The sequence below is a fragment of the Nothobranchius furzeri genome, chromosome 19, assembly GCF_043380555.1.
Source record: "Nothobranchius furzeri strain GRZ-AD chromosome 19, NfurGRZ-RIMD1, whole genome shotgun sequence".
In the NCBI taxonomy this organism is placed as follows: domain Eukaryota; kingdom Metazoa; phylum Chordata; class Actinopteri; order Cyprinodontiformes; family Nothobranchiidae; genus Nothobranchius; species Nothobranchius furzeri.
This window is the reverse complement of record NC_091759.1, coordinates 7,756,695-7,780,222: the sequence shown is the minus strand read 5'-3', so window position 1 is coordinate 7,780,222 and position 23,528 is coordinate 7,756,695. Positions and strand designations below refer to the sequence as shown.

At 42.7% G+C, this 23,528-nt stretch overlaps 1 protein-coding gene across 3 annotated transcripts in view; it reads right to left on the bottom strand.

Annotated features, from left to right (window-relative positions):
- Nucleotides 1-23,528, bottom strand: part of rbms3 (RNA binding motif, single stranded interacting protein) — a 473,759-nt gene that overhangs the window by 24,927 nt on the left and 425,304 nt on the right. For all 3 annotated transcript variants that reach the window (XM_054745076.2, XM_015973526.3, XM_015973527.3), the window contains 3 exons: nt 21,172-21,215; nt 18,648-18,744; nt 13,965-14,015 (listed from right to left, as the gene is read on the bottom strand). In XM_054745076.2, coding sequence (XP_054601051.2) covers nt 13,965-14,015; nt 18,648-18,744; nt 21,172-21,215 — 192 coding nt within the window. The remainder of the gene's footprint in view (nt 1-13,964; nt 14,016-18,647; nt 18,745-21,171; nt 21,216-23,528) is intronic.

The window sequence follows — 23,528 nt, the reverse complement described above, 5'->3', positions numbered from 1 at the left end:
AAAAGCTCTCACGCTCCTTTTTCAGGAAGTACAAGATAGACAGAGGAGTGGGGTCAGAAGCAAGCTCCCACAATGCGGCTCCTAAATTGAATCAAACCCGGAAGTACCATAAATTGCAGTTCCACCCTCATCCGCTGGGGGCTGGTGTCAGAAGCGAGCAAATCCTCATTGACTCCCATGTTAAAAATAACAATTTCACAGCAGAAATAAACATGTTTACAGCCTGGTACCAAAACATGTTTTTTGTTTAAATGATCTAGTTTACACTCATGACAACTCTGAGGGGGGTGAATTTTGTTCTCACTCTTCTGTTTAAGCGTATTAAAAGCCTAAAGTTCTGTATAATTAATGAGCATCAGACCCACGTGACCACAGAGCTAGCTCCGTGGAAAGGCCTCAGTAGAGCCTCGGTCTGGCTTGGAAACTGTTTCGGGATTTTGAGTCTCCGTGTTTGTGTATTCTGTTTTGGATATTATTTGTGCAACTGTTAGACAAAATGACTTGCTGTGGCATTAATTGCACTAATAGAGCGTCCAAGGAGTCTCCACTTCATTTTTTTCGGTAAGTAAAATTATATTTATGTATTTTAGGTCACTGCCGAGCTGAGCTTAGATTTTAACATGTACTGTTTAACCATGAAATTTAAATGTAATAGGGTAAAGCCCAGTGCATTTAACATAATGCTGCACTTTAGAAAATGGGTTGAAATATAACATGTTGGTGGAGCTGGATTCCGACTATTGGCTTGTGGAGCTCTCGGGAGACCGATGTTTTCCACCCGGTTCTCCTCTCCCCGCAGCTCGGTGCATCTCTGTCTGATCGCGGCTTCTATGTGCTGCGGCGGGCTGACTGCTTGTGGAGCTCTGGGATGAAAACCTTTCCACCCGGTTCTCCCCAGCGGCAGCTCTGCGCATCTCAGATTGCAGCGCCGCTTGTCTGCTGTGCGGCTGCCAGCTTGTGGAGGTCTCGGAGACCTCTGTGTTGCACCCGGTTTTACCCAGCGGTCAGCCCGGCTTATCTCTGACTCAGAAGCTCTGGTGTTGTGCACAGTTAACTCCGGTTGTAGCTAGGTGGCTACCTCCGTTAGCTTAGCTCCCACCTCCGTGTTAGCTTTGGGTTAGCCAGGGTTAGCTTGTAGCTAGTTCGACCGGGTGTCGTCAGTTGATCCCAGCCTTACAGCCCCACCCTCAGCTCCTCCTCTCTTCCCATTTTTGGAATTGTCTGGGCTTGACGAAACCGGTGACACGGTCAAAATGGCCGTGGTGGCCACCTCCCATTTGGCCTCAAAAACGTGATATTGGAGCCTATGGAAAGGAGATGTCCAGTATATTTATGTTGATGGTCAGAAGACAGCAGGATCTTATTTCCTGATTATTTGACATCTCGCCTCTGATTGGCTAATAGCAACATGACTTTACCACCACCTCAACCAAGAAAACCTTGTTGACAGCAAATTCCCAAATTCCTTCCAAAACAACTCAAATTTAATATTGAAGTCTGAAGCTGTTTTGATTATCTCAGTATTTCTGCCTCGGTCAACAAAATCACAAGGCCCCGTTTTTATTATCCTCTGGATCTGTGGAACATTTTTCAATGTACAACTGGGTTGTGTTGACTAACAAATGATTGTGATTAAGTAATGTTTGATGAGGGCAGAAAGTTATGGTTCAGATTTAAAGTCCCTCCAAGAAAGAACTGGCTCAGGTTCAAGCTTGAAGAATTTAATAATGCATCTCTAGTACGGAAAACTGGTGGATGTTGGCAAATGAAAACTTTGATGCAACACTGAAAAAATAACAAAAAAGGGTTGCCATGGTTTCAATTCAAACTGGTGATGATAAGCACCGGCAGCCGTCTAGACTTTGGGGTTGATTTGAAAAACTTTAATTATTAAGTATAAATGATTTTACATAATAAGCAGATAATTGCCTAAAGCTCTCATTCACTTGTTATTTCAATAAACCTGCTGGGTCTGGATACCATAAATGAATGCCTCGTGAGTAGTTCTCTGTGGAAAAAAAGCTCTGGTGCACCAGTAATCGTGATATTTAAATATCTAATCTCTGATTGGCTAACAGCAATGCAAATCTTCCACTGCCTTCATTCACTCTGCAACACTGATGTTTTATCTCCAAAATAACACAATCCTGAAGGAGTTCTGCCGTGTTGTGGAGTTGCTAATGCTAACGATTAGCTTCTACTAGCTAAGACGTTCTCTGCTCTCTCCTGAATCTAAATCAACAACAGCCTTCCCCCTCACAAGCCAAGATGGGTGAGTCGAATTTACAGTGTGACAGATCTGTGCGACTTTTCTAACTCAAGCGCTTTCCCATCTATTTTCTGTTGGTTGCTAAAGCAGGAAATGGGTAGAAGACTATTTTCATTAATTTAATTACTTTTTTTGTTTTCTGAATCCTCTAATATCTCTGTTTAGATACAGACCATTTTAGAATTTTCTGGACATTGTAGAGAGCTTGGTGGTTAGTGTGAGCTGGGAATTTAAAAACTAAACCAGTTCACGAGGACCACAGTCTACCTTATGGATGTTATACAGAAATGTATTCCTTCTCGAAAAAATGCCAACCCATGCTAACATTAAGGAAAGAAATCAGCCACCAGTCCAAACCCTGGCGAGAAGCCCTGGGAAGCTTTAATTCTCAATGTGAGCTCTATCAGATGAAGAAAAAACAGGGAAAAAAATCTAGAACAGATGCACATTAAAAACCTCAAGAACATCAAACAATGACCAAGGCTGTATTCTCGAGTCTTTCACTAAAACAAAGCATCACTTGTGAGGGACTCACATGAAAGAAGACCGACTCAACACTTTCCACACAGCGGCTGACAGTTGGGTTCTCTGTGTGAGGTTCTGTGGCCGGGCTATTGATGCTGGTGTGTACAGGGGGGTGTTATTTTTTATTTTTGGGTGAGTGAGAACATGACATGAACACTGCAGGGTATAAGTAAATCCGCCTAAATCTAAGACAACATAGCTAGTTTTTGTAGCAAGACTAATCCTGGTCAGTCAATCATTCCCGGTGTGGAAAGCCTGGTGTAAAGAAACATCTGTGGATGATTGAGTGGTAACTTAGCCCACCTGAAGGCTACACGCAGTCAGTAATGAAAGTGAGTCCACAGAGACAGAAAAACCTAAAAGAAATCCTACTCTGGTTATTTATTATAAGATGGTGTAATAGGAGTGTAGATAAATATCTGCTCTTCCATCTAGTGGCCTTATTTAGCTTGTTTTGTTGAATTAAAGTTCACAGCAGGACTCAGAAGTCTCCCTCGTCTAGCACCATCTTTTCCAAAACGCCTTAAGGCATCTTTTTGTTCAGGTTAGCCCAGAAAAGGAAGCCAGCTGCCCAAGCCTTTCACTCTAATCTGCAGCATGAATCCAGCCTTGGGGCGAACAGATTTCCAGGGTTGCCCTGTTAATAACAGCAGCCTGCATACAAGACTGAACTTGCCGCGGAGCTGCTCATTTTATCCAACGGAGGCAGCAGAGAAATGAAAGTGAGCGCTGATGAGGCCTCACTAGTTGTTAGTGCATTTATTTATGTTATTTGCGATTGCATTGAAATGTGAACATCTTTTTAGAGGCTTATTACACAAACAGGAGGAAGGCGTGTATGGAAACAAGATCGACTATTGTTAAAGTAAAGTAGAAATTAGGTCATAAAACATATGCTAGCAGATTTTTACTAGAGGCGGGACAGAAATGAGTGGTTTCTAAAAAAATTTGACTTTGGATATCCTCAAATTAATACCAGCATTGAATCTCTGTTTCATGAATTCACAAAAGGACCACAGTACCGGCACTACTTCATTTCAGCATAATGCTCACCTGTCAGTTGTAATGCTATGGTGCAGCGATGGAGAGCTACAGGTGGTGGATTACCAGCAACATCTACAGAGTTGATATTTGGGTGTTCAGGGCAAAGGTCAGTGATCTGTTAGATTGTACAATATCCTGGAAACACCTGGGGTGTTTCTCAATGTCAAGGCCTGCCAGGCGCCTTGCTTATGAGGACACTGTCCTTCCTTGGTCAAAGAAAATGGTTGAATGGATCAGACTTACCTCACGTTACTGCCACGTGTCACGCAAAGTTATATTTAATACGTTTAAATATGGATGTATAACAAGACTTTTACCTTTTAAATTGTATATTTATTGGTTAAATTAAATATGCAATCTAGTCAGTACCTGCTAGCCGCAGAAGCTGCAACTACTAAGCAACTAACCAACTATAGATAACTGCTTTGGATTAAAAAAAATAATACGTCAGATTGTTGACTTACAAGCTAAAAGCGTCATGGATAAAAATCCAGTTGCTCAATTCCCCGTGGTCACGCCGTGGGTCTGCGACAACATCTTCCTTATACGTAAGAAACTTTAACCCTGAACATGTCTGATGGCACCAACACAGTAGAAGCAGTCATCATCAATAGGAGCAAGAGAAAGGAAAAACAGAACAGGGGATGTGGGGGAGACAAAAGTGAAATGGAGATCTTTGAGGAAAAAAGTAAAGGATGTGCAACTGGGATGAAAAGATGGAGAGACAAGTGAGATAAGACACTGAGAGCAACACAAGGTCGAATGCAGACCCGTTTCAAATTCTGCCTCAGCAGATAAATGCATGAGACCAACGTTTTGTTCCCCTTCTGAATCCGTTTTTAATGTCAAGCGGGGAGATGGGTATCGCTCCGCTCCCTGATTTACCCCTTTCCGATGATGGCCCAGTAAATACCTACTCTGAAAGAACTGGCTGGGCTGAAACGGAGAAGAATCCGATAATTCACCTCCAGTATGTAAGTACCGCTGCATGCCGGCTAATGCACACTTGACACAGCTGAAAGGGGAGACGGGTAAGTCATGGGGAAAGACAGAAATGCTGCGCATGACTGGAGCTGCACTTTCTCCTGCTCTCAGAGGCCGTGTGAAGTGAATTTGGGACTCTGCGTGTGATTGATGAGCTGTTCGCCAGTGAGATTTTACCATTATGTGGAATGAGTTTCTGCACTCAGACAATATGAGTGTGTTTAGGCAACTCTGTGTGTGAGTTGCAAATATCTACTTGCCATTTGGGGCTTTTAGATCTCCAGTTTCCTCCGAGGTCTGCTGACCATGTAGAGAGGAATAAAGAGACAAGTGACGCAGGAAAACGAGTTACACTTCGAGTGAATCTAACCGAAGATAAATTATTAAAACTGCTCTCTGCTGTCTGCTTCTCACTGCCAATTAGGTACTTGCTGATCAGTGCATGAAGTCCAGTTTCATGTGAATAAGCTTGCTAAACTTAATCAGTTAGATACAAAAAAATGCATTTGTAGAAGTAAAACGAGCTGCAATGTTCACCGGGTAATAAGATGACTCTCAATCAAGTTACTTACATCTGCAGTCCATAAACGATTCAACAAATTACGCTCAACACAGATGAATGCTTTTCGATTCAACTAGAAACACTAGTAACCTAAAACGCCCCATGGTTATAAAACAAATGTATATTAAATGTGTGACAGTTACAATAAAATCTGGTCTGTACAGATGTTTCCAGCTAAGCCTGCTGTGTTTGTTAAATCTGATATAAGTAAGAGAAGATGTGCCTTATTTATGGCCTACCTGTCCATTTGGAATGATGTAAAGTTGTAATACAGATGGGCTTGAATGGATGCCAGAATACGTTCGGACCCACACATTTATCACAGCTGGAAGAAAATGATCTTTGGATTGTTTCTGCAAACGTTTGGTTTCCTTTCAGATCTTTGCTGCTGGGAGCAAAAAGCAGCGTTTGATTCAGAAAGAGCAGGGTTTGTTGGAGAGCTGGAAAAAAAGTGGTTTAGGACGGAGATGCTGTTTGAATGCTGTTGGTTTGTTTTAGTTCTTTTTTCGTTTTATTCTCAGCTCAGAACAGCTCAGCATGGACGAAGGTCGATCTTAAAGACTATTATTCTGGATAAAAAGATGATTTAATTGATCATCATTAATTATAAATAATTAGCAAAATAACCCAGCAAATGGGTTTGAATCAGCAGGTTGTTTGTAGGAATGTATAATGCATGTCTTTTGTTTTTCTTTGTGGTTTTTAAATCAAACATTCTGATTTTCTCTGGAAATCTGAATTGTTTAGGTTTAAATTCAAGCCGGACGTTGTTTGATTGGTTAAAATCTATTGCACACCTATAATGTTTTATTATTGTAATTTTTATCTTTTACTCTTATTTCTAGGCTCCATGGTGGAGCATCGGCAACACTGCTGCCTCACAGGGAAAAGGTTGCAGGTTCAAATCCCAGCTGCATGTTCACCCCATGCATGTGTTGGTTAAAATAAAAATTAACACCAAAAAAAAAAAAAAAAGCTTGGGTTGAGAATTCAATTCAATTTAACAACAATTTTAAAAAACTATTTTTTTATTTTAAATTGTGTGTTTTAAAATAATTTTATTTAGTATTTAGTTTACATTTGATTTCTTAATTTATTCCTTTTTATTTAATTTAATTTAAATGTATTTGTAATTGATACTTTTAATTAAATTTTTATTTATTGAATAATAATTATTGTTTATCCAGCCTAAGTGGCTAACGGTGACCCCCTCCCCTTCCATGCTCTGTTGCCTACATATTGCCGGCACACAAGGAGCACCATCACACAACGCTCCATTGGTTTAACACGCAACACGAGGCTGGAGCTGCCAAATTGTGGTGCAATCAATTGGTTTTTAATGTTCTGAGTGCCCCCCCCAAAGCATTTAAAGCTAGGATGCTTGGCTAATTTGCTGTGATTCACTGAGCTGCTGGCACTGTGTGTGTAAATGGTGGTCTGTTGTGTGTAGTGGTAGTCGATATGATCGCGGGTCATAAAGGAGGACAGATCGGAAGCTATGATCCACTGATGGCTGTGACAGCTGGGGTTAGTGCCGAGCAGCCGTTTGCTAAGACAAGAGCCACCACAAGACAACGGGGACAGGACCACGGGGAAAGATATGACCACATGGCTACTGTTGGCATGAGCAATTTATGGGATGTAGACCACAGTACAATGTGGCTGCTAGTTAAGTGTTGGTGCCAAGCACTCCGAGAGAACCCCGTGACAGAGGGATGGAAGATGGATGACCATCAGATGCTGCACAGTCTTAATGGGAAAAACCAATATGGAGCATACATATGGTGATACAAGACCCAAACAGAACATGCAAATGCGTGAAGGCAAACAAACACACTAAATGATCAGTCTCAAGCTTTTCACGAATTATGCATGATTTTTTTAATCCATAGAATTGATTGTCTGATATAATGCAGGCAATAAGTCTTATTTTTTATTTATTTATTGATTTTTTGCTAAGTTCTCCCCCCTTCCCGTAGTGCCCCATGCAACTTGATCACCGTTAATCATTAGCCAAATGTGTTAGACATCCGCTTACATACAGATGACATCACAAATGCATGCCCGTTTGCGGAAGTACCTGGACTGAAAGGCGTGTTCCAGCTGTTTACAAAGCTGCAAAGACACTGCGAATCATGGAGCAGCTACAATTCACTTCACGGGAACAAAAAATACAGATTGCATGACTGCCTGCTTTTACTCAAAGACAGACAAAATACAGAAAATCACAACTGCCAAAAAGTGCCTCAAAGACCAGCAATGAATTTTACTTGGGCCTGCTTAACAATGGCGGACAGATGTCTGTGTTTAACTTGGATGTCGAAGAGATGCGGAGTTGGCGACAAAAAGTAGCAAAACATAAGAATAATAATGGTAAAACAATGTGTTTTTGCTTTGTTGGCCACATAGGTGGGCATTCACAAATGACGAGCATTGCTTCCAGCTTTAACATAGGGTTAGGGTTAGGGGCTTAAAGGCCCCGTGTGTGAAATTCACAGAAATCATAGTAAAAAGATCCGACTCTTTAGCACCACGCAGTTTAGAGTCGGTATTGCAGCTATTGGAGCCCCCGAGGATCAAAAAGGTTTTTTTTTAATCATTATTTAAAACTTTATTAACAAATATAACAAATACAATACAAAATCGTGTTGCTGTAAACGGCAGCATGTCATCATCTAATTCCAGCTTTCAAGTCAGCGAACAGGTTAGTTGTTTTCATCTAACTTATTTTATTAATTTAATCTAAATAGGTTTTGAATAAGAAAAACTTTTTTATGTCAGTTATGTTTGCTAATAGCAAACGGCAGCTAGTTAGTGATGACTTCTGACTACAAAAAATGACAATATTTTGTTCATTTTATTTGAGAAATGTTATATTTCTATTTGCCATTTTGGAAATATACAAGGTAGTGTAGTCTGTAATTGTTTTCTCTCCGTAAACAAAGTCAGATATCATCCGATGGTTCATCAGTGGAGACAGACAGAGGACGAGGGAGAGGAAGAGGGCGAGGAAGAGGGAGAGGAAGAGGGAGAGGACAGACGTGTGCCAGCGCACAGAGAGGCAGAGGTGTTAGACATGCGACAGAAGCAGGGCAAGCATCCCAAGATGAAGGAGCCGAATTTGCTCAAACCAGCCGCAACGTCCCACGCACAAGAGGAAGAGGCAGAGCTGCAATAAAGTCTAGAAGATCGGCGCTTTCAAGCGCTTTCAAACTATCCCGTTTCTCAAGTTTGCTTGTAGAATATGTGTGATCCTCCATCGCTAGAAGTACGGTGTGGCTAGTTTCTTCTTCTTCTTAGTTACTTTGTCAGACTGCATGCTTACAAGGCGCACTTCTGCCCCCTGCTGTTTCTTTGAGGTTACATCATTTAAAAACGCAAACATCAAATGCGAAGCTTAATATGTTGTATGTCCCTAAAAGGTCACTGTATTTTAAGATGGCGCATGCCATATGGAGCACCGGTCTGCTTCTTTTGTCTAAAATATTAAAATATAAAGCTAATAATAATGCTTAGAATAAATGCTTGTTTGAATTATCATAAAAAAAAAAACAAATTTGAGAATGTGATACAAGAAATTTGATAACTTATAAGATGAAATATCACACATTGGGCCTTTAAGGTGCAATACATTTTTCCACCTCTAGATGGTGTCCTCTGAAAAAAGTGAACAGAAACAGATAAAAGCGATAAAAACGTCTTTTGTCAAAAACCAAGTACGCAAATACGTTCTTGGCAAGTACAGTGGAAAGTCCGTTCTATTGTGCATGGGAGGACGAAGACGGTGTTTGGAGCAGAACCGTATTCCGTTACGTCATGGCAATAAGTGCCATTTAATGCTACGGTACAAAAAATGACCAGAAAAAAAATTCTAGTTTATCCCTTAGAAAAAAAAATTAATGCATTTCATTTGTTGGTATTTGTTCCACTTTTTAATGTGTTTCTTTATCAATTCATCTCAGAAACTGAAAAAATACCAACATTACCTTCTCTTTAATGAAGAGAAAAATGTTTATTTAGAACCAAAACAGAGCTATTTAAGGCAATGATGGTTTTATTTTGGTAAGTATTTGGAAAAAAAAACACCTCAAATACATAGTTAATTTTACAGGTTAAACACAATTATCTACAGTAAAGGAGAATTTTATATTTATTTTTTCCATCCATCCATTCATCCATTTTCGGCCTCTTATCTGGAGTCGGGTCGTGGGGGCAGCAGCCTAAGCTGAGAGGCCCAGACTTCCCTCTCACCAACCACTTTGGCCAGCTTCTCTGGGGGAATCCCAAGGCATTCCCTGGCCAGCCATGAGCCATAGTCTCTCCAGCATGTCTTGGGTCTTTCTTTAGGTGTCCTCCCGGTTGGACGTGCCCGGAAAACCTCACCAGGGAGGCATCCAGCAGGCATCCTGACCAGATGCCCGAGCGATCTCAACTGGCTCCTCTCGATGTGGAGGAGCAGCGGATCTACTCCGAGCCCCTCCCAGATGACCGAGCTGCTCACCCTATCTCTAAGGGAGGGCCCAGCCACCCTGCGAAGAAAACTAATTTCAGCCGCTTGTATCCGCATTCTCGTTCTTTCTGTCACTACCCAAAGCTCGTGATTTCTTTTTTCCGTTGGGGTATAATGGTTTGTGACAAAATGCATTATGGGATGCCTCACTGGCCCAAGTCCGCAGATGGATGCATTAACGCATCCTCGATACAATGGGCAAGAACACATCTCTGAACTTTCCACCTACTTGAAACGATACGTACTTAGGATTGGAACGGTACTTGGGCCAGTGTTCACGTTTCACGAGTACATAAGTTCAGACAAGTATACATATGGAGGAAAGGCCCAGAAGATGGAAAATATTACATGTCATGTTATCAGGCTAACTTCACTCAAGGGGAAGTCATTTACTGAAAGAAAACGCAGGAAGTCGAATGGCTGAATGACAAACTCAGATCCTCCTAGAGGAGCTGCAGTGTGTGTGTGTGTGTGTGTGTGTGTGTGTGTGTGTGTGTGTGTGTGTGGGTGTGGTGGCCTGCTGTGACCAGATTACATGTTCACTGTTCCTCAGTGGGAGGGGAAGTGAGATCGGTAGGACAGAGTGGTAAATGGCCCTAGTGGGGAGTCGTACGGCTGGTTGGGCTATCACCCGGCGGGGCGATACCGCACCATCGGGTGTGGAATCCAGCGTTAACCGGTTTGTTTTGCTGCAGAAACTCAAAAACGGGCTAACAGATCACTGGAGGCAAGAATAGTTTATCATTTAAAGCTTTAGCAGCAACAACAAAGAGATACGGAGAATTCTGCCTCTTTGGGTAACTCGAGCTTAAATAATACATGTTTTGGTTAAATACCCACTTTTCAGGTTGATGTTTAGTGTTATCCACATTCTGCTTCATGCAGTTGCATAAAAGGACACTCATTTATTTCCATAAGTGAGAATTATTAACTGTATGAACAAAATCACACCCACAGACCAATAGTTATGTTTTACTCACATTTAATTACACTCCATTAAAATCTAACTACGATGGGTTCATGGTAACGGTGGTGAAGTGACCCTTCCTGATAGCTATAAAGAATTAAATATAATAGCTCTCATTCTTATTCTGTCAGCATTTCATAAAAATAAATAAATAAATAAGGCGAATAGCACAATAAATGTGCTTCTCAGGCCACACAAAGCCTAAATCAAGCCTTTTATAAATGTTTCTCTGAACAGCTAAACAGAAACATTTATTAAAAACCTCAACTCTGAAGTCATTTACATAACTGTTCATTTGTTTTATTCTAATAACATTAGAAATGAATTAAAGCCTTCATACGAGAGGAAAACTCAAAGTTCCTCCTTTAATGAAAACATAAAAAACAGGTTTCTATGTAGTCTGAATATCAGGCTTTGTTTCAACGTTTCTACAAAAGAGCTGATTTATCATCATCCAGGGGAGAAAACACTTTTTAAATGAACACACACCGTTGTAAAAGCTGGTGAAGGTGTGCTTGTTGCATACAGCTGTGTAATTTATGAAATACTCTAGAATCCACACTAGCACCTCAACAAAAAACAACCATTTTAATTATTTCAAGTAGAGATCATGTTGATGAGGAGCTGGTGGTAAACAGACTGATGAGCTGCTAAATGGGGCAGCAGTAGATCAGGAGGTGGAGCGGGTTTTCCAGGAATCGGAAGGTTGTAGGTTCAATCCCAGCAACACACTTAACCCCCCCTGCCTAGTGGTGGTCAGAGACGGCGGTGGCGCCCGTGCTCGGCAGTCTTGCCTCTCAGACCGTCCCAGGGCAGCTGTGGTTACATTGTAGTTTATCACCATCAGTGTGTGAATGTGTGGCCATTTTACAAAACAATGTTATCAATTTGCCGCAACGCCATGCCGGCATCAGGGATCCTTATGTCATTCATAAGTGGTCAGACCGTGGCGGTAATGTGGCGCAATCGTGACATTTTTACTAAAGATTAGGCGATGGCGGCATAAAGGAGGTATGGGGTGGTCTTTTTGATGCCGCAGACTTCATAACCTGTTGTTTTTTACGATTGAAGCTGCGATCGTTACGTTTTTTTAATAAGCCGCTTCTAAAGGTGCCCCCATCAGCCCCTGTGCGGTTTCTGTTGATCTGAGCTTCAGCTCTAACGGAGAGAAGCTGATGGAGCACTGCAGTTTGCTGTCTCAGCTGACGTTGTTCAAAAAGCAAAACTTGCGGCCCGCGTTTACTTTCATTTTCAACATATTGGCCGGTTAGACATAACTCCCCACGTCATCATGACACGTCCCTCTGTTGCGCCATGGTGCAATAGCCGTTTATAAGACAGACAATTACCGCAATATTACTACCAAGCGAGGCAGAACGAATACCGCAAAATTCTCGCAACGCCATTCCAGCACAGCGCGTTTATAAGACTCACCGTTACGGTAATATTACGCCGATTTGCCGGCATGGTGTGTCTTGTGAAAAAGGGCTCACGTGTGCATGGATGATACCCTGTAGTGTAAAGTGCTTTGGAGTCCTCTGATTCTGAAAGGTGCTATACAACTGTGGGCCATTTATCAGGAGTAGGTTGGCCTTTAGTGACACAGCAAGCTAACAGAAAGACGGCCAACAACCATACTTCCTCCAATCCAGGAGGCCTACTGCCCTAACAAATATAGTAAGTGCCCCTTACTGTAAAACAACCAAGAGCGTCATCTTCACCTGTCATCTAGAATCTTCTTGGGCTGATCCGTAACTGGCAACAGCCACAAAACTCATGGAGTGGGAGTGAGAAAGTATAGACTAGAATCTAGACCGTCATTTGCCAAAGCAAAATGATTTCACTCTGCATGTCGATCTAGCAATGCTCCTTTGAAACCTCGCGGCCAGTATTGTGACTGGCATGCTTTATAAAAATGTTTTATGTAGTTCTTCCTCAATGTAATGGTGGGCTGCCTCACTGACTGACATCCATAGTGGTCCAATTACAGCGCTCTATTGTTTTGGTGGACCAATCACAGCACTTTGTTACTGAAAAAACAAAGATGGCGATGGCTAGTTTGAAACGGCTTTTCCATCAACTTTGGACTATTGTGACTTGGGCTTCTCTTTGACTCGAGAGCATATAGAAATTTACTTTAAAAAAATATGTCTTTGCATCTTTTTTTGAGGGAGTGTGGCGGTCTGCCTCACTGACCGACATCTGTAGCGGTGAGTACATCACATTGTTTGTTATCCGGTAGCATGCAAAGACATTTTGGAAGACCACAGTAGATCCCGCCCATGACTTAGATCTGTCAATGGACCATGGCCACATTATACATTCTCATATACAGGATGGGCTGCCAGGCTAGAGAACATAACATTTTGTTGGGCAGCAGTAACCAAATTTGACTACAGGATGGCGTTCTTACTTCATTCGTGGACGCTGCACTGTTGACTTTCTTCTGTCTGAGCTGGTAAACCTGGACTTAAGTCTGATGAGGATTCCCATGGATCTCTTGTGGGAGCTTGCACAACTCTTTCAAAAATGTGATTACGTGATGTTCCTTGAATAACGCTTCTGTGCCGTATTCAGCACATTTCCTCATAATTTTATCCAAATATTTACCAACAACAGCAGTCCAGGGAGACTGCTAACATATATTTCAGCTGTATGTCACGACCAAGTTCCCATGACAATTGTACCACATACACGCAAAATTGAATTTTTGCCGTCATTGTCCTACTTGGACTGTGTTAGCAGGAAGTCACACCAACCCTATGCTGAAGGCCTGATGGGACTCTAGCCTAGACTTGAAGCCAGTTCTGTTCGGAAAGTCTTCAAATTAAAAAATGTTCTCTACTTTACACCTTGGACATGAAATAATCTCATAATGAGGCTCAATACTTGGAGAGTCCAAAACTTTTCCAAAGTCCTCCCCAACTAAGGAATGTGACGTGTAGGTTTTAACTGTTTTTACGTATCTTAAACAATTTTAGCTTGTATGCGTTTCGTTGTAAGCCATCTTTATGAGGTCTGTGATGAATAAAAGAGATTTAAACTCACGGCAGAAGGGCTAAAACAGGAGCAGCGTATGCTCAGTGAATGGTGGAGCACTTACTGTTGGTTGCATAACATATTGTTGATGAGGCATCCATGACGTACTCTGGACCTGAACAGAAACAGATAAAAGTGTTACGATGGTGACAATGTAAACTTCTACAAGTCCTGGATCTAAATTCTGTCCAACATAAATTAAAACAGGCTGTTCAAATATGTTAGAGCACTCTTCAGTCTGGAGGTTTCTAAGTCATTGTGCTGGTTTTTTACGGCACCAAAATGGCTCAACTTTACACGGATCACGTTATGCCAATTACTAAAAGAATTTGAAAGTCTGGAGGCTGCAAATCTCCCTCCTGCTTCCTTATTACTGCCAAAAATATGACTTGTGCACAGAGCCATGAGCTAGTTTCCCTCTCTTGGAGTTTAATATCGCTACACGACCCAGCGCTGCTGCTGCTGCTGGAAAGTTGAAAGGTTTTCTGAGGACAGAGCCAGATCATTTTGAGGACAAAAAAAAAATTTAAGAGGAAATCTTGGGCAGACGTAATTTAAAAACCTGGACAAGGAAGTTAAAGAGCTGAAACAGAGACGAGAAGACAAAGGGATGGATGAACAAACAGAACTTTCTGATATGCTGGAGAGAGGAATTAGACAGCTTGTCACAGACAAACACCGACTGGCCACAGATCCTGGTAAAACAATTAGATTAAACAAAAACAAACACGGAATAATCTGCTATAAGAGCAATCAATCCTCTGAGCCAACACAAGCGCGTGATTTGGATCCACACCTAAACAAGGCTGCTATTCTACAACATGCAGCCAAGTCCGCTTGTTTATGCACGACAATATTTGTTCTCTGCAGCTTAACGGGACAGCCGATTGACACATAGAAAGCTTATCTTTAATCACTTATAATAAGCGTTCTTTTTCTTCTGACTAAGAAACCGCATCACCATCAAGCCATTTATCTCTTCTGCCAAGGTGGAACTAAAGTGGCGCGTTTTCAGCGCCATTTGTTTGTCTGTTAGCAGGATTACACAAAAACTACAAGCCCCAGTTTTATAAAACAAGTACTAATCAAGTTTTGGAAGAGATCTGGATCATTGTACTTAAAGCTTTGTAAAGAAGGAACACTGATTCGTTAGTTTAGGGGATAAAAAGCCTTTCTTAGCGTCTTAGATCAAAGTAGACAAGAAAATCGTGATGCTTGTTAATTAAATTGTAATCTTACAAACTGAGGGATGTTCAGCGAATAAAAATGAGACTTCTTTATTGAAATTAATCCATTAGGTCACGTGGAAGACTGCTGAACTAGTATGATGCTCCTGTAGACGTGTTTTAGCTAAATCAGCATTTCGTGTTGCCCTATTTTCTCAGGTCCTCACAGGTTTCAGATTCTCCTCCTTCCTCATGTTTTCTGTGCATGGAAACATGAGAATCGTGTTTTTCTGCCATTTAAAAACATGCTGAGAAAAGTTGGATGAAGCCTTTGGTTTGGTCTAGTTTCATTATTCAAAAGATAATGTAACCATTGGGACATCCTCCATCTCTAAACCTTCTAATGTTGTCAAGATGAATTCTATTGAAAAAACATAAATGAAGACTTCAGGTATTCCAAACTCACAATTTAAATACAAACATAACCACCCCCCCCCCCCCCCCCCCAAAAAAAAAAGAATTATTCCAACTAACATCTTATTTTCAGAAGTTTTGGTTGTTTAGGTCAAATCCAGAAAAATAATTCAATCTCATCAAGTGTTGCAAAATCTCACGTAACGTGATAAAGACGCCTCTCAGATGCTAACTTAGCTTAAAATATCTGAGGCCCTTTCTACAAGACACACCGTTCAGCGAAGAATTATCGCAACGGTGTGTCTTATAAACACTTCATGTCAGCATGGCGTTGCGCAAATTTTGCGGCATTTGTTCCGCCTCGCTTGGTAGTAGCATTGCGGTAATTGTCTTATAAATGGTGATTGTGACTTGGCGCAAGATGGAGGTGTTATGATCGTGTGGGGAGTTACGCCCGGCGACAATATTGAAAATGAAAGTAAAAACGGGCCATAAGTTTTACTTTGTGAACAGAATCAGCTGAGATGATAATCTGGAGCAATGCAGAGCTCCTGAAGTTTTCTCCGTTAGAGCTGGAGGACAGACTGCACGGGGACTGTTGAGGACAGACACCTTTAGGGGCGGCTTGTCAAAAAAATTGAACGATCGAGGCTTCAATTGCAATAAAAAGCAAGTGATGTCCAAGATAAACGTAAGTCAGCGGCAGTGCAGGGGCCGCGGTCCGACCACTTATAAAAGACCTAGGGTTCCCTGATGACGCTTCAGTGTTGTGGAAAATTGACGGCATTGAGCTCCGAAACTGTAAAATTGACCGAGTTGTATAAATGTAGGGGTTTTCTGAAGGTTGCTGGTTTAGGAGGCCATATTGAACTGCATTTCCACCATCGGTGGTCTGGTTGTTTGCCTCTGTTGGAGCTTTTGGATTTTAAAACTGATTTCCTGTTTTCTTTTTTGTTCCCCTTTGCTTTACCAGCAACTCTTTTAATTTGACAAACACTGGTTTGGCAATGTCATTTCCCAATGAATTACAACCAATCAGCAAGTGTTAACCCCAAGTTCCACCCTGCCACTCTACTGGGCTTTTTCTGAGCACAACTCCTGGATCAGATACTCTTTTGATACCTGAAATGACCCAAAAAATCAGTCCTTTCGGGCCAGCCCAGTGAGCTGAAGACTCGTGACATGAAGGTCTGGTAAAATCAATTGGATGGTGGAAACGGGCCTTTGGATTGGGCTGACTTAATGATATTTTCATTAAAATCCATCAAATTATTTCAACTCTATTTCTTTAACCCTCCCACTGTCCTATTGGGTGACCCCGCCAGGAAAGTTGACCACTGAGCAGAGTTTGTGGTTTATCACTTGAGGTCCACGTGGCAGGGGTGAGAAGTGAGCGCCACCTCACCCCTGCAAACTGCAAACACACATAGACAGGTGTACAACCATTACGTTCCCTTTTCGTCATTCTGAAGCAGGTAAAATCAAACCAACAATCTCCAGGATGACGAGGCAATCCTAAACGAAAACAGGAAATAGCTTCAGATGAATAAAGCACAATATCACAGCTGCTCGTGTTGAGTGAAAAACAAAATGTGCTCAACCCAAGACGCTCCCTACCTCTGGCTGAACTTCACTGCTTGTATTACAATTTAAAAAACAGTCAATAAGCTAAAAAGCTGGTCAGTCGCTTGCTCGGCCGCACGGTCCGCCAGTTGGCGCTCCATCCAGCCATTCACACATGAGGCCAAACAGCCTGCCAGTTAGCCAGCCAGCCAACGAGGCGGTCTGCAGAGCCAGTGATGTAAAGCAGGCCACGGCTGGCTGGCGACTCCACAGCTGAAATCTTGGTGATCTGGTCTGGTCTGGCTGCCGTCAGGTGTGTCATCAAACCAGCTTTTCAAGGAAAAGAAGCCGGTCACCGTTCATGCTGGCAGAAGGCAGTTTAATAGAAACACCGGAGGAATGCTGCAGGTCCTACATGGGCCATTTACTGATTTGATGAAAGCCGTTCAAAAAATATCACCTCAAACAAAAACATAAAAAGCCATGATGTCTGTTCACCCATTGATTTTCTTTGTAAAAAGCTATAATTTCATCATAAAAGGACGTTATTTCCTTTTGTCCAGCGTGCTGTATATAACTACGAGTCTTGTCTTTTCTCTTTTCTTCTCTCGGTGTCTCTTTGTACTTCTGAAGAAGATGAAGGACTCACCTTCCTGCCGTGACTGGCTGAAGGGCAATAACAAGAGGAGCGGCAGAGGAGCTGCCCGATATTGAAACTGTGAGGATTAATATTCCTCTAAAGCCTGGCCATTGTTTTTGATAAATCAATTTGGGAAGCCTTCGGAGAGCGGATTAGAGACGTGCTCTGGCCCACTTCCCCCCTCTCCTCTTCCTTCCCAGACACTGCAGGTACTGGACCGGAGTTTTAATCAGGCGCGCCTCAAAGATGGAAACGGCAACCTTCAGCATCCTCCACCCACCCACCCACCTGAGCTACCTCCGCCGTCGCCACTGCCACCTGAGCGATCCTTCCCTCTTTCTCTCCACCTGTCTTTAAAAATGACCCACCTTTCCTTCATCTCCTTCCTCCTGCTCACCCTCCTCCTCTCTGCGTCTCTGCATACCGAACAGAAGCGATGTTAAGCGATGGTGTCGGAACTGGAGGGCACAGCGGCGGCGCCTCTTGATGTTAGATTTGGCGAGGGGTGTTGTGTGAAATGCGCGGTGACGGAAAGCGGTTGACGCTCCTGACATATCACAGAGCCAATTTTTACACGGCTGTTCTGTTCTGTTGCGTTACTCCACAGATCAGAGGCGTGAAGAATGTGGAAAATGAACCCTGGAAGAGGAAAACGGCGAGTTGAAGGTGGAGAAAATAAAATAATAGATGAAAAAGGTCAGGGCACTGAAAAGAGAGGAGACTGTTGATGAGTGAGCTGATCCTTTCTTCTCAGTCTGCCTCTGGATAATTTTCATTTTTATGACGCTCGTTTTCTTACGCCTGTTGTGTTTATCTCCGGGAACAGCTGGAGTTACGAGGAAACAACGAGAAAACAGAAGAGGACCGCATGCTGGTTTTTCCTGCCCATTTCTGATCCAACACCCCCCCGACACGACGACAACTTCACTACAATCCACATATGAAGCGGAGCTGTATGGCTCACCTGATATGTGGAAACGGGGGAAGCAGCGATGAAGGGCGTGATGGAGGTCTGTGCGATCATGCGATTGGCGGCGATGCTGTAAGGCGAGGAGTAAAACCTGAGGAGGAAGAAAGGGTTTAGAACTTGTACAAAGAGATGATAAGGAACACACAAACAACCACAATAAGCATTTTCACAGGCGTTTTACATTAATATTTTCCCCTAAGGTTCACAAATTAGGTTAAGCTAGAATTATCTGAGGTTACAGGGGAAAGGCTCGGTCCTATATACTCGCCATTATGTGTCCTTACAAAATCGTCCCTTTCAGGACTTTGCCGAGACGTCAGCATGTTGCGATTGATCAGCAACAAAAGGCATCTACGGACATCAATAACATTAAAGAGCAAGTCACCCCCTACCAGAGTCTTACTCCACTTTCACCTACTGTTTGAAAAGTACAAGTGCTGTTGCCTGACAGCCCGAGAGGGCGGAGCCTCAAACAAATACACAAACACAGGCTCAAAATGACATTGTGACATCATAATGTACCACATAATGTCATAGTGTACGTCTTAGGCCCTGTCCACACGTAGCCGGGGATCTGCCAAAACGTAGATGTTTTTCTACGTTTTGGCCTGTCATCCACACGAAAACGGAGTTTTTCCACACGAAAACGGATCTTTTTAAAAACTCCGGCCAAAGTGAAGATCTGCGTTTTCTCCGTTTTGGGTGTCTGCGTGTGGACGGACAAAACCGGAGTTTTAAGGTCCGCAACGTCACTTCCTGTGACAAAAAAAAAATGCTGACATCACGTGTTTACACTAGCCGACATCATGGATGCCCTCAGAGCTGCGCTCGCTTTATCAATTTTCCAAGCGCTTTTTGCTTGTTTGTTGTTGCAAGCGGAATTACTGCTCCTTGCGGAAAACCACAGACGAAGGACGAGGTTAAGAACAGGGGAAGTACTGCCGCCTACAGGTCTGGCATGTCCTTAACAACATATTTATCCGGGTACGTGTGGACAGAGTTTATTTTTTTAAACGAGGTGGTGTGGATGCAAGTTTTTGGAGGGGCGGACATTCGTTTTTAAAAAAAACCCGGCTACGTGTGGACTAGGCCTTAGCCAATAACGATGGCAGATTTAAATAAAAACGCAGCGCAGAGTTTTTACCTGAAGATGGGACAACACTGACAGTTTTAGGCAGAATATTTAAATTTTAACTAAGATCCACTAAAGTGCTACATTACTGACAACATGGGTCTACAGCACGAATAAGCACTCATGCATATAGTTTATCAGCAAAATAAAGTTGATTTGGGGGTGACTTGCTCTTGAAAAAGGCTTTATCGTATCAACGTATGTAGTAATTTAACCCATTCAGTGGACAGAGAGAGCGATTGTGTTATGCAAAAAGTGGCGTTCATGATCTAAAGAAACACAGTTTTTAACGGCGCTCTGTAGGAGACCACAAAGCGGCATGAATTATGGTGTGGGGGAGGGCATTTTTTGGCTTTGGGAGTTTTGAAAAAAATTATTTTTTCCCCCGTCTTACCAGCAACTCAGTAAATGTTACTGTTTGTTTGGCGACATCTGCCCACATCAGTTCGTACCGAGTTACAACCAACAATCAGCATGAGCGAAGTCCCGCCCACTCACTCTAACGGGATGTTTCTGAATACATGTCCCAAGGCAGATGCTCGGGTGCTGAAATGGCCTATAAAGTGGTCCTGTTGGACCGGCCCAATGAAGGTCCAATAAAATGACGCGATAGTGGAAACGGGCCTATCCATTATCTTCATACATCCTTAAATAAACATCATTTAAATGACACTGAACTTGGTCCTGCTTGTGTTTTTTACACAGATCTGTTTATTTAGGCTAAACTTCCTTCTGCTTTTTGACTCATTTATTCTCAAGAGTGGAACCAAAAGTCAAGCAGGAAGTCCTAATGGTAAAACATTGATGTCAGAGTCGGCTTTTGGACTGTAAAAAAATATCTGCGGGATTAAAGTTTGGCAGATTTGTAGCAAGCGAGTCCTTTACATGGCAGGCTGTATAAAGTGAGGGATGCTTGTTGGCTGGGACTGACTTGCAGTCGCTGGGCGGATAAGTGGTTTAGGAAGTGGGATTCAGGAGTTTCCTGTGAATGACCGAAGCCAGAGGGAGATAGAGGGGGAAGGATGTAGGGGGGAGGAGGGGGTGTTAAAACTCTTCTTCCTGCCTCAGACGATTGGGGGAAATAAAGCACATCGATGGGTCATTTATTTCCAAAGCACCATTAAGTCACGACACGAAGACACACAGAACACACACACACACGCACGCACGCATACGCACACACACACACACAGCTTCCTCTCAACATTCCTCCTCCAGTCTTCCCAGTGAAAACCGAGAGTTCGTACAGATTTCTTTAATCAAACAGTAACAAAGTGCAGACACTACATTAATCTTTAGGTATGACAGCATCATTGACCCGGTTTCTAAGAACCAAAGGAGGTGAGTTTATTAGACGGAGCCAAGGACAGAGAGAGAAACTCTTACCCATTCTGCATTGCAGCAGGATCATATGTTAGTGCCATGCCAGTCTGAAAGAGAAGAAATGTCAAATAAATCTCAGATTCACGTGGAATTAAACACAAATGTAATGATCTGACAGCTGAGGAAGGTCTTTCACCGTAAAAACATCTGGTTTTTTCTTCTCCATTGACGTCTTGTTGTTTTTCTTCAGTTTATTTGGGTTGAGATTAAATGTGAACTTTAAACCGATAAGCGGAGAGCCCCAGGAGAGCTGCTTTCCAGACATTGAGCTCGGCGTTGGATTAAAACGGGAAGAGGTGTACGTTTGTGAGAGGATAGGCTCTAATATCACAAAGATAATTGGCTGTACATTTATTAAAACTGAAGAATAACACGGTTTGGCTCCGGCTTCTTTGTTTTCTTTCAGGTTTATCAAATCAAACTTCAAATCGACTTGATTCAAAGTGGAAAAGCTGACAAGTGGCAAAGCTGATGTGGGTCAATAGGACAAAGCGAATTAGTATAGAAGGTGCTGTTTTTTGTTTCAGACACACAGATTGTCCTCCAGTGATAGGGTGTGTGTGTGTGTGTGTGTGTGTGTGAGGGCCTCCTAGAGTCCACGAGGAACGTGTGCTGCAATCCATCTGCATTCCTGAAGGTTCCCTCCCGGAGGAGAGCTAATCCAATTTTTTAAGAGGAGGCTGCTGAGGATGGCAGATTTCATCAGAACACACACACACACACACACACACACACACACACACACACACACACACACACACGCACACGCACACGCACACGCGCGCACACACACACACACACACACACACACACACACACACACACACACACACACACACACACACACACACACACACACACACACACACACACACACACACAGGCAGGTACACACTTTCCCCACCCTTCCTTTCCTTCTTCAGCGTCCCTTTTCTCTCCTCATCTCTTAATCTATCCCCTCCTCCCTTCCTCCATCTCTTTTTGCCCTTGCTCCTTCCGAGGGCTACCGGCATGCAGTTAAGGGAAAAGTGACTCTGAGGAGCAGGAGGTTCAGCGGGGCGGGTCGAGCCCTCTGAGAACACAACAACTGGCGACTCTACAGTAGAAGGAGGCAGGTGTGTGTGGAGTTAGGGCTTTCTTTTTACTTAAACACGTACTCAACTTAAAAACTTTTTTTGGTGTTGCTCTAAAAGCAGATTAAAGACGGTTCTTTTATTTTCTACTTTAGCTGAAAAGCTTCTTTTATTGCGTTTGAGCTTCCTGTGGATCTGCGTGTGCAAGTCTTAGTGAATAATTCCTCTTTGCTTAGATGAGTTTGAGCCTCACTTCCAGCCTTCAGCATGAGTGTGTGTGGGTGTGTATGTGTGTGAGTGTGTGTGTGTGTGGGTGGGTGGGTGGGTGTGTATGTGTGTGTGTGTGTGTGTGTGGGTGTGGGTGTGTATGTGTGTGTGTGTGTGTGTGTGTGTGTGTGTGTGTGTGTGTGTGTGTGTGTGTGTGTGTGTATGTGTGTGAGTGTGTGTGTGTGTGTGGGTGGGTGGGTGTGTATGTGTGTGAGTGTGTGTGTGTGTGTGTGTGTGTGAGCAGCAGCAGACTCTGATATTGGCACATGGACCCTAAACCACAACAGTTTTACTACTTGAGGATATAATCTAGCACAGATTCTAAAACTTTGACCTTTCAGGGAAAATGTCTCAAAGTTGCAGCCGGTAAATCTAGAGAAAAGCTAGCTTTTAAACACAAACGTGGTCATGGAAAACACACCCCTCCAGTTGCATACCGTCGCTGGGCCATGTCCACATCGCCAGAGGAAACGAGAGAGCCCCAAACACCAAACACATTTTGTTGTCTGTGGTTTCAAATGAGCCAGGTAAATGTAGAAGTATGGCGGTTCGGTGAGACAGACAACCGGATGGTCCAATATTTGGTTTTGGACAGAGCCGTCTTATTGGCTGATGCAAAAAAAGCACCTCCTAATTTTTTTTTATCTCCACAAAATGTTTATAGCCCGACTGTGTTAGAAGGTTGTTGAAGGTCATCTTCCACGTGAAATTCATGCTGGAGCTCTTAAATTGTAACATGTCTAGACTTCATATTTTCTTGTAAATTTAAAACAATCTAAGTAACTTTATAGCTGAAACAGTTACAAGTCAGTGAGGTGCTCTCAAGATTTCTTAATTTGGATTTAAAAACACTCAGCGAAATGAACTCTGTCATTTTCCATTTTGTCTGCAACTCTTTCCAAGCCGATGGCGCTGAATAGAAGATACTTGAAAATAAAAAGGTGGTAGTCGAGGGCGGGGAACTTGGCGATCTGATCCTCGGCTACAGAAGCTGGCTCTTGGCACACGGAATGTCACCTC